At 38.7% G+C, this 16,392-nt stretch overlaps 1 protein-coding gene across 1 annotated transcript in view; it reads right to left on the bottom strand.

The window, feature by feature from the left end:
• Nucleotides 1–16,392, bottom strand: part of LOC139725787 (telomerase protein component 1-like) — a 93,587-nt gene that overhangs the window by 42,889 nt on the left and 34,306 nt on the right. The window contains exons 31-42 of the mRNA XM_071636868.1: nt 15,386–15,510; nt 14,699–14,954; nt 13,557–13,676; nt 12,974–13,072; nt 12,267–12,530; nt 11,161–11,336; nt 10,662–10,764; nt 9,460–9,582; nt 8,607–8,714; nt 7,769–7,904; nt 7,002–7,204; nt 1,508–1,627 (exon numbers count right to left, since the gene is read on the bottom strand). Coding sequence (XP_071492969.1) covers nt 1,508–1,627; nt 7,002–7,204; nt 7,769–7,904; nt 8,607–8,714; nt 9,460–9,582; nt 10,662–10,764; nt 11,161–11,336; nt 12,267–12,530; nt 12,974–13,072; nt 13,557–13,676; nt 14,699–14,954; nt 15,386–15,510 — 1,833 coding nt within the window. The remainder of the gene's footprint in view (nt 1–1,507; nt 1,628–7,001; nt 7,205–7,768; nt 7,905–8,606; nt 8,715–9,459; nt 9,583–10,661; nt 10,765–11,160; nt 11,337–12,266; nt 12,531–12,973; nt 13,073–13,556; nt 13,677–14,698; nt 14,955–15,385; nt 15,511–16,392) is intronic.

Here is a 16,392-nt window from a genome sequence, read left to right as displayed (position 1 = left end):
TTTCTTTCTGTCGTACTGTACCTACAGTATCCTCACTACCCTAATTTCCCTTTGTTCATCAATTTTGGAAAATATCTCTAGCACAAGCAAGGAGTATAAACGATCCTTCACCAATATGGACCCTCCCCACAGACTTTAGTGGAGTGGCATAGCCAAACATCTGTGCATTAAAGCAAATGTTATCATAGTGTTGCCACTGAAAATCACTGTCATGATGACAACAGTTTCCTTTTCTTGCATGGAATGAACAGGTAATTCCTTTATGTTGAATATGGTGGCAGCTTTAAGCAGAGCTTAAAGGGGCATTCCCGACGATTTTCATAATTTCACATTATGTAGTACATAAATCGACAGCTCCATGTACAGATTTGTGGGGGGGGGGGATGGATTCCGCCCCCATCAGTGGTGCGATCGCGATGAAATTTTGCATGCGTGAGACCTGCGTCATAATCTACAAGATTGTGTCATAAGATTTTTTGAAACAATCAATTTCTAATTTTAACTAATTAATTATGCAAATTAAGCTCAAGATCATATTTTAGCCTAATAAAAAGCATTGAGAGTCTAATTTTTGATCTGTAAATCTGTTTTAGCATATTCAACAATTGTACATCACAAAAACTTCGAAATTCATTTCAATTCTTATGTATTTTATTGTTTTCAGAATTTCTTTTTTTTTTTTAGTTTTTTCTTTGTTTTTTCATTGGAAATTGTCACTGACCACTTTTCTATCATAATTAGCACAAAACTAATCAGTGAAAGTGATTAATTGTAAAAATAATCAGGTTTTTATGACTTTCATGACAGAGCACTGTTTTCCATAGGAAATGTACACAAAATCACAAAATTGTGCCCGTTTTGGGGCGACATTCCGTTATAAAAATGGGCGTGGCTTCACAAAAGTATGCGCGGACGTCGCAAATTTGGTCTCAAAAGTTGCGCGAGACTTGAACAAACAAAGTCATGAAGCCTCGCGACGAGGCCTTCTCGCGTTAACAGAATTATAGCGCGAAACGTCGGGGGGGGGGGGGCGGATTCCGCCCCCCCGGCCCTTTTAGGATTAAACTACATGTAGTTACACTGAACAATGTTGATGACATAGGAGCCTCACATATTTCAGTGTAATTCCATCACAATACCGCTTGATTGACAATTTCACCTGTGTAGAATGTATGCATACCTTCTTCTTTTGTTCTGTTTCCTTGAGCCCCAACTCATGCATTTTTATGGTGAGGCTGCCATGTCATCCTTGTTCATTGCAATTTGTTATAAATTCTGAAAACATTCTTATTCCTCATCCCAATCACTACAAATTCTAAAACTCTGTACTCAGTATAAGTAATTTATCATTGTTCAAATGTAAAAATCTGAAAATCATTCGGAGGTCTCCTTCAACTAAACAGCAGAGCGTTGTCTGGAATGCCAACCTCAGACAACACTATTGAGAACGAACTCTTCAGGTCACACAACATCCATCAGTACGGTACAAGGACATCGCATATCTTACCTCAGGACTCCAGACTTTGACCGTGCAGTCCATGGAGGCCGTCACCACCTGTCCATTTGTTGCCATAGCAACGCTCAAGACTCTGTCAGAGTGACCAATCAGGTTGGTGAGCTCGTTGCCCTGAAAGAAAAAAAAAATGATAAACGATTTCACTATAATAAGATGGCTTCAAAATTTCTTGTCATTTATTTAGATTCACCAATCACAGTTCCTGTTTTCCTGCTCAGCTGTCTACAGGTGTTTGTTGCAGTGACGTGTTTGAGACACCATAATTAATCCAATGATATCCCTACTAACATAGGTGATGTCATTCATGTTCCATACAAACCACAAAGTTGAAAAGAAGTCATGCACAGTAGACAATCCAAAACTAACATGTAACTGAACTATGTGCTCAATGCAAACAAATATAAATAAACAGTATTCATACAATAGACTCGATGAAGTAGTACATGTACACGTAACCAAGTAAGGCTGCGTTCACATAGAAGTATACTATTCAGGTACTCGGGGCTCGTTTTCGAGGGCACGCGAATAGCTTGAATCGAACGATAGGATTTCCTCACACCGGTTCATATAAGAGGGCACTATTCGAAAGTACTGAATAGCTGCGAATACAATGTAGTATAGCAAAGTGGGAATCGAGCTTGTTTGATTTTCTTGCAGCGTATACCGTCTCTCGTTTATGAAATAATGACAATTTTGTTCTGGATTTGCCCTTTAGCAAAAATAAGCATGTAGACTGACATTGTGATGCAGTTTAGAAATTGTTAATAAGATTTGCTGTGATGTAGGAGGAAGAAATCCTCACTGCATGGGATGGTGAGTTGACGGTGCGGGTGCGGGTGATGGTGTACTCGGTGCCCGAATAGCGAATAGCGAATAACGAATAGCGAATACCGAATACTTCTATGTGAACGCAGCCTTAGCGACACAAATGATGATAGATTTAGATAGAAAGAAGCAGAGGAAAAAAAAACTGAAGATGGAATGACAAATTGATAAGCCCCTATCACCAATATGGAAATATAAAATACACTTAAAATTGTAATGTTCCCTACCGAATCATGTAATTCATAGACCATTGCACAATGATTCCCTTCCAGTTGGCTTATCAGAAGACAAATAAAAAAATCACAGCTGTAGCTAGAACATCAAACCCCCCCCCCCCCCCCCCCCTTTCACGTACTGAAGAAGAGCATGGGAGCATGCATTATGTACAGTCTGGACAGTGATTTCCATATTTATTACTTGTATTACAGGATTTTACCTGCCCCTTTAGGATAAGAAATTTGTTTGAATGCAAAAGTGAGCAAAGTGATGGAATACCGGAATATAGTTTAAATTCTTCCATTCTAATCATTAGGAAAATGGTGATAGAAGCTACTGATCATCTGCACCACATGCAAATCGTTGACGTGAAATAAGTGAAGTCAGAAATTAAGATGAAGTGAGGGAGAATATTGCGTATGACAGAAATACATACAATCATTCCACATGGTTATAACGTTCAGAATGCACTAAAGTATCATATCAATCCATACCCTCCATACTGCACTATTCACAGGGCAATAAAAAAGGCCCATTTTGTAAATCTTGGACATGAGTTGAGGCAAGATAGATCAATGATGCATTACAGGGGCACTGCAAGGAATCATGAGCAGCAAATATGTTTATTAGTGGGTGAATAATGACTCCTGGGCCCCATTTTATCAAAAGATAAAATCGATTTTAAATTTCCTTACCACACAGGCTGCCATAGACTTACAGCTGAAATCAACCATAAAATCAATTTTAACTCTTCATAAAACAGGGCCCTGGGGAGTTAAAGGACTCATAAGGCCCTCTGATCTTTATGTAACATTACTTTTAAAGGTTTAAGGTAACCTCTACCATCATATTTATGTAACATTCACTCAATGACTGAAGGTAACTTCTGTCATTGCTACCTGCTGCTCTAATTACTTTACATACCCACTGGCTGTATCTATGTTTTGGACTACCAATGAAAACAATTTACAGCATGTTGGCTAACACAAGTATCAATCCCTAATATGGATCTGAAATTAATCCTGATTTAATATGCACTGAACAAATGAAGAAAAAAAAATAATGAAAATTATGCATACAGTCATATCAGTTAAATGTGTTAAAAAGAGTGGTTCCTAACTATATGTTTTGGGGAGGGGGGTCATTGATTGTGCAAGGGAATTGACATTTATCATGTGACTACCAGGGCATTACTGACTATCACTCTACAGACCACACAGATTGGTTTCACTAGGCTTGGGTCAAATAGTTCTCTGATAACAATTAGTCTACTAAAGTCCAGTCCCTTTTTCAAAATCTGATATTCAATATGAGGCTATTGATATCTGCTGTTGTGTCAAAGGTGTTGCATTTACACTGGTTACAATACAATCATGCAAATGCAATGGTGCAAAATTGTCACATAAGTCTGCTGTAAGTAAAATTATACATGTTGCAAGGGAAGGAGCAATGCATACAAATCTATAAGGGCATTCAAACGCTCTCCTAAAGCATACCGTACCATACCGCACCCCCGCCAAAGGAGCTCTCAAATGCACCCAATGCTCCTGTGCAGAACACTCAAATGCTCCAAGTCTGGCATGGTACATGGTACGTTAAAGGACAAGTCCACCTTCATATACATGTGGATTGAGTGAATACAGCAATATTAGTAGATTACATCATTGGGAGTTCGAGGAAAATCGGACAATCCGTTCAAAAATTATGAATTTATGAAGTTTCTGCGCAGTTAATGCTGGATGAGAAGACTACTACAGCTTGTGATGTCACATGTGTACAATGATTTAAAGAAAATATAAAGAAAATTCAACATATTTTCACTTTTTTCACTTAGTAAGTGGTCACTTGACTTCCCTCTTTCAGAATGCAAGGGGAATGATACTACCCTTAACATACGTCAGTGACAAGTCGAGGAAATGTACACTTTCTTTCAAAAAGTAAAATTTTGTGAAATTCTCTTTGTATTTTTCTGATATAGTTGTACGCATGTGACATCATACACTGTAGTAGTCTTCTCCTCCAGCAGTGATTCTGCATGTAATTTAAAAATTCATAACTTTTGAACGGATTGTCAGATTTTCCCCAAACGTTCACCGATGTGTTTTACTAATATTACTGCATTCACTCAATCCATATGTATATGATGGTGAACTTGTCCTTTAAGGTATAATATTGTACCGTATGGCTCTGTTTGGTTTGATTCGGTTTGCTTTTGAGCACTCGAATGCGGCCTTTGTTTACAATCTGGCATTATAAGCTCGCATGCAAATACATTGTGTCTTTCTCTTCTCCATTCTTGTTCTGACTCACATCACTGTTACCACGGAAACCGGCATTCTCTTTATTCTCTCCCACAAGGGAGGCCCAATTGGAGACCTTGAATGACAAATGTTTTGGTATAAATGCTCATCAATGACATCATTTTCTTTCTACTTCACTCCACAAGGAACAAATAATGTATCCCCTCAACAAAAGCACTTCAAGACATTGTAATATAGAAATTTGATCCTATTCAGGAAAAGGGGCATGTTCTATACCGTACCTGCTCTTCTCCTTCAAGGCATCCAAAATATTTGTATTATTTATCAAAGGGCATTAAAGGCTAACAAAACAAAAAATGCCGTCAAATAGAAAAACTGAATACTTTCTGTCAATTTACACACAGTGGCATGCCACTCGTATCCTTGACCTCATGTCATAAGGACTAATTATCAATTGTGAGATTGATATCAATTACACTAAACAGTTAACTGTGTAATAAACATGCCAACTGTCATCTTTCACAAGTCTGTCTTACAGCAAGCCTGGGGGTGTTTAATAAAGCTGTACGTAAAGTCACGAACGACTTAAGAACGCCTGGTGATCAGTTCTCATGCTAAATTATGGAAATTCTGATAAGCATAGCACATCAGAACTGATCACCAGTCATTCTTAAAGGACAAGTCCACCTTCATATACATAAGGATTGAGAAAATGCAGCAATATTAGTAGAACACATCAGTGAAAGGTCAAGGAAAATTCGACAATCCGTTCAAAAGTTACGAATATTTTAAGTATCTGCGCAGTCACTGCTGGAAGAGAAGACTACTACAGTGTATGATGTCACATGCGTACAACTATATAACGAAAATAAAAAGAGAATTTCACAAAACTTTACTTTTTGAATAAAGTGCACATTTCTTCGACTTGCTACTGAAGTATGTTACGGGTAATATTATTCCCCCTGCCTTCTGAAAGAGAGAAGTTGAGTGTTCTTTTGTTATGCGAGGAAAATGGAAATATGTTGAATTTTTTTTATTATTTCTTTATATCGTTGTACTCATGTGACATCACAAGCTATAGTAGTCTTTTCATCCAGCTGTGACTGAGCAGAAACTTTAAAAATTCATAAATTTTTAATGGATTGAATGAATTTTACTCAAACTCTCACTGATGTGTTCTACTAATATTGCTGCATTCGCTCAACTCACATGTCTATGAAGGTGAACTTGTCCTTTAAGTTGTTCGTAACTTTACAAACAGCTTTATGAAACAGGGCCCTGGTCTGACCATTCAGTTTACTCTGAATTTCACCAAATGCCAGTATAGCAGTCTGAAGATATTACATTTAACTCTGTATAATTCAGTTTCATAATGATAATAATAATGTAGTTGTGCACTAGGCCAGCAGGTTTCTCTTGCTAACAAGTGATGGGTCTTTAGCAGAACTGTGATCATCCTGGGTTCCGTTTCATAAAACTTGTTATCAGTGACAACTGCCATATTTCTGTGACAAATTTCTTCCTAGCCAATCAGATACAAGGATTACAGTAGCTTATAACTATGACAACTTGTCACTGACAACAAGTTTTATGAAACGGGGCCCTGGTGTGAATGACAACTTCAGAAGAAATTACTTCATGGTGCTGCCAATTCGACTTGCATAAGTCTTTTTTAGGGGGGGGGGGGATAGTGTAACTTTTCAAATGGAATTATCCAATGAAACTTGGGAGGACGGAAACACACATGACTACTAGTTAAATGTTATGCCGCATAGGCAATATATTTAGTGAGTCTAATTTTTCGCAAATCGTAACTTTCCAACAATGACAGTACAGTAAATGAATCACCAACATTGCATGCATGTCAGGATCAGAATTAATATTTTTATGTGTTGTTAAATTTGCACCAAACAGCACCAAACTCGCAAAATTTTCAAAAGTTAAAAACTCACAAAATATATGGTGTATACCAGTGGTGGATCCAGAGGGGGGTGCACTGGGCACGCGCCCCCTCTTTATTTTTCGTTCAAATAAAAGAAAGAAAAAGAAAAATATTGGGGGGATTTCGTGCACCCCCCTTTAATTTTGCAAAGGCGCCTCCCCTTTACGGAATGCCTGGATCCGCCCCTGTATACAATAAATGATACCACCATGGTGGAGAGAGGATGAGAACACCTCCTTACCTGGAGTGGCTTCCAAAGCTGGGTGGTCCCGTCTTCACTGGCCGAGGCTACAATCACATCCTCCAGCTTGACCTTTGACACCTTGTCCAGTTTCTTCTTCTCGTGTCTCTCCTTCCAGTCCTCCTCCGCCATGATGGCTGCCCACTCCACCCCTCCCGTCTCCTTGGGGGTGTACTCCTCATCAAAGTTGATCTCCTTATCATCTGCATCATGAAATGAATGAAGAAACACAGTTCAAAATTCTGGATTTAAGTAAGCGTCAAAATGCTGTCTGTGCACAACACTCTCTGATCTTTGGCATATTTTTTTTTTTTTTTTCACCAGGAAAGGATAACAAAAGGAAGATTTATCTTCAGGCACTTTCAAAGACTGAATAAGGCACTGATGTATACTAGTACTGCATAATCACCTACTGTTACTATCAAATATAACACTAATACTGGTAAATAGCACTGGTAATATCAATAGTTATTCTGCTTTCAACATTATCTACCAAAAATGCCTCGTATCAAATTTTCTTATTCATTCAGAAAACACTCCTCCTGCTCCTTCTCATAATCGGTACCTTAATCTTCATAATCATTGTCATCACTGCTACCATCTCCATCGCCATGGTAATGACTGTATACTAACTGACACTAATTTCACATTGTCATTGCTAAGAACACCCTACTGAATCTTCAGCATCAACTTTACATTAAGCATCTTTGATTTCTACTGGAATCACTATTACCAAGACAATGATCGATCATTCTTTCTATACCAACCTGGGTCCAAATCTGGCACATGGATGTCCACCTTGTTGACCTTGTCGGAGTGACCATGAAGAGTGGTGATCTCCACTCCGCTGTGTGACCACACTTTGACCTCAGCATTCAATGCTCCAGACACGATGCAGCCGTGCTGGAGACAAAAACGGACCGTTCAACAATGTGATTACATCCCATTCCAAAACATGGTTTAGTTTTATAACGATTTACAAATACTAAACACATGTAACCCAAGCATGCCACATTATTCTGAGACAGAATAATGTGCCACATTATTCTGAGACAGCAACATAGTCATGCTTTGGGAAAACATTTTCTATTTCAAATCGATGTAAGTTTTTATAGATTTTTGTTACCCTGGACATGTGAGGAACAAAATTGTAGTGGAAATAGTGAGCTTTGCTTTGATGTAAATCGTATGACAAATCTATGATTGTTTTTCTTTCAAATGACAAGTAGCTATATCATTGTACAGGCATGACCTTTGCACAAAAAACCACTGACAGAAACTTAGAATTTACTCACAAATCCGAAAGTGAGCATCGCTTCATAGTCAATCACCACATAAAATGTAAGCTACATGTGACAGGAATGGAATCACACGAAACACTTTCATTTTACTGTAACATTTGGCGATTTATCGATCGGTTCAGGCGGGTTTGTGTGTTTGAGCAGAATAGGCGAACTTGGCAAGCCGTCAACTGAGTCGGGCGTGTAAACGTGGCACATAAAGAGTTAACAGCACCTAAAGGTTAAAACCTGACAGAAGACTTTTACAGAGTAATGGAGTAGAAGAATTCAAATTTTCCCTGTGATGAGGTGGGAAGAAACTTACTGAGAATGCCACGGAGTAGACGGCCGAGGAGTGTCCAGTCAGCTGAGCCTTCACCTTGCCAGTCTTCATGTCCCATAGCTTCACAGAGGAGTCATTGGATGCAGTTGCCTAGGTAACCACATGATAACAAATACATCATAGCATTTCATACGCTACATCTCAAACTAACTAACATTGTACCAGTTTGCATATGTTCTATGATTTACCACTCACATAGCTAATTCCACTGCACCAGTATGACTAACACATCGCTCGTACAAAAAGGGTGTGCCATGTGTTATTCCTATGAAAAATTACAATACCTCACAGAGAAAGGTTGAGACTAATGCATGCAAGACTGTACAATGTCTACTCATTACAAGGAAAGTGAAATGGAAACGAGAAAGGCATACATCACACATGAAAGCTAATTGATGATATTTTGCTACTTCAGGATCAGTTCTATGAAATACTTCTAGTTAAAATATTTCACATATTGGTGCTCTATCATAGAAATGATTACTATTTTTGATGGATTTTCTTATTTATTGTATGTGACACATCCAAATGTCGAAGTCACAAACAGGAGGCTAAACCACCATGTCCATCACTTTTATTTGCTTTCATCATGATGGAACACCAGTCCCATACAGGCTGTTTAACTTGTCTTCCCTCGTCATAGAGTTTTCTTTGTTTCCCTCACAAACTTTGATAAAATTGACATGACAAGGAATAAATTTGAAGAGGGAGACCCTCTCCTTTGTGTCGTTGTTGTGATGTCTAATTTGCCAACTATCATATGAAATTTGCATGTTGTCAGTATTACTTAGGAATCATGGCAGAAGCACAGATGAAGATGAAAATGTGATTATACCACTAGGTTTGTATTCGGAGCCCAGGAGCATGCGTTGATCCAATCCTTGTGGCAGCCATGCAGCTCGAGTGTGGGGTCAGTGGAGGTGACCTTTCCGTTCTTCAGGCTGTACATAAACAGCATCTACACGAGGAACAGGTCAAAATAATGAATAAAATGGTCAGTATCCAAATGCCGTCGACATTTACACAAAATTGGTACTACATAGTCTTTGTAGACAGAAAAGAATCTGTTAATCCTGTGTAATAGTGAATTTTCATTTCATTTCACTATTTCATATATTTCCAAAATCTGATAAAAAGTCACTACATACAAAGCTAAAACTAACAAAGTAGGAAACAATTTAACAATTACAAACTTGTTCTTACTAGAACATCTCAGAGCAGTGACATCACCATTTGGTTTCTGCATCAAAAATCCAATCGCCATCACATACTAAGCCCATACACATATCAAGACATAAAAACTAAGAAATGCCTCAGATGTCATTTATGTACCACTTCCTTCCATATTAAGTGCAATTTGTTATTTACATTCAATATCATAATATCTGCATTATGCATACCTGCATTTAAAGGGATAGTACAGTATTGGTGGAGATGAGAATTGGACTTTTAAATTTTTGCGAGATACCAAGAAAACACTTATGATATAGCACAGAGCATACCAGTTTAAGAGGTATTCAAAGTTTATTTGATGAAAATCGGTTTTGGAATAACTGAAACATCCAAAAACAAAGTAAAACAAAGCGATCGTTACAAAGTGTGGGTCCCACACTTTATTAGAATTGCTCTTTTTTGGATATGTCAGCCATTTCAAAACCAATTTTTATCAAATAAGTGTTGAATTCCTCATAGAATTACATGCTCTTTCATATTTCATAAGAGATGTCTCATTATCTCACCTAAAAATGTTAGAAACCTGAAATTAGGTCTCAACCAGAACTGTACGATCCCTTTAAGAGAACAGTCTGGACAAATTCTTGGTGGCATTCTAACATTGTGCAGGTACTTATTTATGAAAATGAAATGAACACTTTCTAATTTTATTCGTAGTGACTTTATAATGATCATAATGCTTGTGCTTACACCTGCCACACACTACTACAGTATTTCATGCTGGTAATGAGTGATATGTTTGAATGTCCCATTGCATTATACTGGGTAACTGTTACCATGGAGATGAGATTGGTAATGACTTACAGCATCCCGTGTGCCAAGGACGAGCTTGGTTCCCTTGGAGTTGAAGGCACAGCTGGTGATAACTCCATTACACTTGGGATGGAGAGTCTCTGATGAGGCCAGTCTGTACCAGGAGGAAAAGTCAGAACAAAGGGTTCATTTTTTCTGCAGATGTCTACTACACCGCAGCAACGTGTTCCAAGTTGTCCAGCACAGCTAAATACTGGTAAATAGCTAGCCAGCTGTGGGTGGAGTTTTCCTTAAGGATTGTCAAATCAGTTTTGGCAAGTCCACACACCCGCAGCTATACAACCAACATTCCACTTGGTGACATACTGATGTCTTTATGACCCCCCCCCCCCCTTTTTATTTTTTTGCATTGTACTACTGAAATCATGACCCTCTTGTCTCAGTATACCATGACAGAAATTCTTCGCATTTGTGTTTCACTGCACTTTTCATCTTGGTTTCATATCCTTTCCTTCAATTGTTGCCCCAAACCAAGAGCTCTGTGACTTACGTGGCAGTGCGCACCGTCAGGTCGCCCGTGTCGAGGTGCCAGAGGGCGACACTCATGTCTTCATAGCAGGCAACAGCGGTCTTGCAAGACCTGTCATAAGCGATGCTAGTGATGGCGGAGTGCATCGCTTGGAGCTGGACTGTAAACCTTTTCTTCGAGGTCACACCCGCAAAAACCTGGTGATAAAATCAAATCGGTATGGCAATGAGCACACTACCCTTCCATAAAAACCTACCACAGAATTACATTACATTACATTACATTACAGGGATGCACTCCTACATGTACTAGTACATCAATTCTGTTCAACCTTTATCTAATTCTATGGGAGTTATGGTGGATTTTGACTGATTGATATTCTGCGTGGTTCCGTCTTGGCCACAGTGGAAAAGTAAAATTTCAGATCAGTCTACCTGCCTTTGAAAAAAAAGAAAAGAAAAAAGAGCACACACACACATGCACACTTACAAGTTAGTGCTCACCCAAACTGATGCAGTTGTATATCATTATCTCATACAATGATGTATGACCCACTGTAATTGGTAACAGACGATATTGAGAAACGACAATGGCTCAATCGATAAAGTCAGTTCAGTGACTATAAACAATGTCTACTAATATTTTTTCCCAACATTACATGACATTTCAATATCAAATATGACAATATAATGTACACTACATGTCAAACAAAGTCGCACTTAAAGGGGATGGCTAGTAACTGATCAGTGGGAATCAGTGGGAATGCTGAGGGACGATTGTTCCAATCCTTGTGGGATTCATTTAAGAGCACATTATATATCTATTCTTGTGTGAAAATCATTTGCTTCAGAATGGTCTCATATGCAAGTAATGTGCAGTTGAATGTTTCCAGGTAAGCGTCCCTGGTCAGTGACGGGGCATTAATCTGCACATTACTTGAATATGAGACTGTTCTGAAGCAAATAATTTTCACACAACAGTAGATATATAATGTACTCTTAAATGAATCCCACAAGGATTGGAACAATCATCCCTCAGCATTCCCACTGATTCCCACTGATCGGTTACTAGCCATCCCCTTTAAGACTGTCTTGACACCAAGGAAGAAATATGAAGACAATGCTCACCACAAGACGGCCACTTTCAAAGCCAACCAGGAGGTGACGCTCATCGGCGGAGGAATCACACCAGGCTAGCGCCCTCACACGAGACTCCTGGTGGTGCTTGCTGTAGAGCTCCTGACGAGTTGCAACATCCACGACCTTGACCACACCTGAGTGGTAACCCATGGCAACCAGGGAGCCATCCCAGCTGATGACCGTCTGGGAGGCACCGTCTTTCTTCTCTCCTCGGAAGACGGCCAGCTGCTTGCCCAAGTTTCCTGACCACACCTTAAATGTCAAGCCAAGAATGCGCAACACGTTAACATACTACTGAATACATCATGCATGGCTTTAATATGCACTTTCATTTTTCAAAACACTAGGCATAATTTTGCTTCCAAATTGACAAGGTTATTACCTAATTGATTCGACCCACCAAAAACAAAAGCCATACTCTAACAATTGTTCCTGTGTCCTTAATGCTAATTTCCTTAGAAGACTACATGGTCTGTTAATAACTAAAATAAATCAATTTAATTTGGGTCAGTGCCATATGATATAAGACAGACTGGGGTTGAGAAATATCAGGCAAGACCTTTTTTTTTGGGGGGGGGGTGGTTGGAGGGGGAGGTGGGATAGAGGGAATAGGTACGTTTCCACTTCAGGGCCAGCTGGCAACCCTGACCATACTGTGCCTAAGCCCCCTATAGATACTGGTATGAAAACCTCACCTTGACCTTGTGGTCATTGCTGACAGTCACAAGCTCCCTACCGCTGCGGGAGAAAGTGATGTGGTTGATGGGTTCCGAGTGTCCACAGAGACTTCCAACCTGCCAGAGATGAAAACATGGAGAAACATTGAGTTAACATCAGTCCTGTTAAGTTTACATGTCAACAATGATTGCAGTGCCTCTGTTATAGCAATATTAGTGTGGGTAGTTTTACCCATCCCAAGCTACATGATTTTTAAAAAAATATATTAACTCAGAGAAGAGTTTCATTTCTTAATTAAAAATCAAATACAGGTACCCTAGAAATGATGACCAAAAATTTCTCATGGCATTTGGTTGAATATCTATTTTCAGATTGTTGTTTCATTTTCAGATAATCAGACATAGTTGAATTCTTTTCTTTCTTTTTTTCAAAATATAATAAAGACTGTGATTCATTTACATTGGCAAATTTACATCTTGTAATCTTCCTTTACAAAACAAGTCATAGCCTGTCAGTCAAAACTCTATGTATTGTATCCATTCTATTATATACCATTATTATACATGTATATGTTTAAAACAGACACATGATAAAACAAACCTGTGTTCCAGTACTAGCTGACCACAGCTTCACCCCTCCGTCCAGTGAGGCCGAGGCAATGTGACGTCCAGTTGGTGAGTAGGTCACTGCCCTCACTGACGACTGATGACCTCTCAGGATCTACAGAAAAGTGGATCAAAATTCTTAGAGAAACACGTAACATATAATATTGTTAATGGAAAAATGAGCAAAGAAAATGGGATTCCATCGGGATTTGAACCCGAGACCTCCGGATGCTAGCCCGGTGCTCTACCGACTGAGCTATAGAAAGCCCTAGTTCAGTGTTCATCCCAGAAACCCTAAGTTCTCAATGCTTGAATGGTCAGAAGCTATAGCAGTGTGTTTGTGTTTGACACACACACACACTTAAACCTGGCATAAACCCAAAGGATAATTCAATATTCAATATTGTTAATACAAGCAGGTTACTTGATTAAAGATCCTGTTTATCTTTGGGAGCAGTGATTTAGAAATGTTCAAGATACATGTATCACTTTTGATGCATATGTGTAGGTCAGTTGTATCACGAAACATCCTACCATATACAATTTTTGCAATAAAGCCTAAAATATAAGGAGATATCACTATTTTTCTCATTAAACCGTAACTGTAGACGGTTTAGTCTGGAAACATTTTTATAATAACTACTGTTCACATTTTGTATATTTAACAATACTTAACACCGACTATACTGGTTCAAATTTGTACATTGGTTGTTTCTATCCCGAAGTCACATTTTAGAACTATTTTGAAGCAGCAATGCTGGGTTTTTGTTTCATCTGCAAATGGTAAATTATGCCTTTAAGCTTCACTGTATGTCAGTCATTGATAAAAGAATCATCTATCAAATGGTAAACGTGGGTGAAAAAACAGACATGCAAATTTTTGCTTGATTTCTGTAGTGGGCCAAAGTACCAGTATTCTTAAAGCTATGATACCCCATTCAACAAAGTCTGGTCATGTATATCCAGTGAGACTTCTTACTGAACAAAATAAATTATGGGAAAATGGATAGACAAATTGCTATGGATGCTCATTCTGTCAAAGTATCATTGTTACTCTCTACAGTAACTAACTGAAAAAAGAAAGAAAAAAATCTATATCTATGGCAGAATTATCGTAAAATATAACTCTTGGCTTACCGCAACCCTCTTCTTGTTGAAGACGTCCCAGATCTTGAGGGTGGAGTCCCAGGATCCCGTGACCAGCAGCTTACCATCGGGGTGGTAGGAGAGGCAGCCGATGGGGCGGGGCTCTGTGATGTCGGCTGTCTGCTTGCCGCTCCGCCCATCCCAGATCAGGACCCGGCAGTCCCAGCCACAGGAGGCTAGACTGCCCCCCTTGGGGTCTGAGATGCACCCACTGACAAGGGCCTTGTGTCCCTTCAGAACATTCACTCTGTCAAACACACAGACATTAATAGACAGAGATATGACATACAATGATATACAATGAAGAAGGATCAAGACAGCAATAAATTATCTGATATATATCGAATTGCAGGATGATCAAAATATCTATAAATCATCTGATTTAGCATGTCTAAAGATATCTACCTTTTCAGACAAATAAAATATACACATATAAAGACACATAAAGATACATATACAGTGTACATACACATATATGCAATACATACATACACTATTTTGTATATACATGTATAAATATTTAAGAAGGTCCAAGATCATGAATGGTTTTAAGATCTCATTTTATTTGGAGCAGTACGAGAGTTGTAGTATTATGTATTAAGTCTCTAAAATTGTAACTTCACATTGCAGACCACTGTGAGCAGCATTGCACTTTTATCTGTTCATGGCCTTGCTTACCGATAGCCTTGGTCCACGTCCCACAGGCTAAGGGTGTGGTCCTTGGATGCTGACACCAGTCTGGTGGGACCCACAAAGCAGCAGGCTGTCACTGCATCAGAGTGGCCCACAAAGTTTTTCAGCTCCTGAAGGACAAAAATAAATAAATAAATAAACTAGAAATGTCGCTACGGCGACTGGTGTATGCCTCCGCAATAATGCATGGTTCTCCTAATAGGTCTATAGTACAATGTCTTGACAATGTGTGATGACAGTTTCACACAATTGGCAAAATATTAAAATGACAGGTTTGCCACAAATGTGTTGAATGTTCACTTTCCTAGAACTAGGTTCAATTGGATGAATGATTAAAACGTCAGAGTGCAGGTATTTGGGGGAACTGATGATTTTTACTCGACTTTTGACCCTTTTATAAGTTTATGCATTGAGTAATTTTCAAGGTATTGAGAAAAAGTATAATTTCAGTATCAAATGGTAAAATAGTATTATCTAAACCTGGCCTTTGACCTTTGACCTCACAGTTCCAAAGAGAATCACTGTAAGGTAGAACATGCATAAATATGTAAGTTTCATGATAATACCTTGAGTTACTTTTGAGATATGGAGGAAGAAGTGCAATTTAGCACTTTCACTTGACCTTTGACCTTTTGACCTTTGATCTTTTGGCAAGAAACTTCCCACAGAATATATATTGGGTTATACATGCATACATCAAGTTTAAAAAAAATCCTTCAGGCATTGCATAAATATAAGGAAAGTAGTGATATTTTGAGGAGATGACATTGACCTTTGACCCCCTGACCTTTGACCCATGACCCCCAACTTCCCTAGATAATCACTGCCCATCGGTACATGCATATATACTAAGTTCCATGAAGATACCTTGAACCATTTGCGAGATATGGAGAAAAACATGAAATTTCAACCTTTTTTCACAAAATAATCTGTGACCTTTGACCTTTGACCCTGTGACCCTAAAATCTAAACAAAGTATTATCCCCGCAGGT

The sequence above is a fragment of the Diadema antillarum genome, unplaced genomic scaffold, assembly GCF_040938485.1.
Source record: "Diadema antillarum isolate AM-2024a unplaced genomic scaffold, OU_Dant_1.0 seq00000059_RagTag, whole genome shotgun sequence".
NCBI lineage: Eukaryota > Metazoa > Echinodermata > Echinoidea > Diadematoida > Diadematidae > Diadema > Diadema antillarum.
This window is presented reverse-complemented; position numbering and strand designations above follow the sequence as displayed.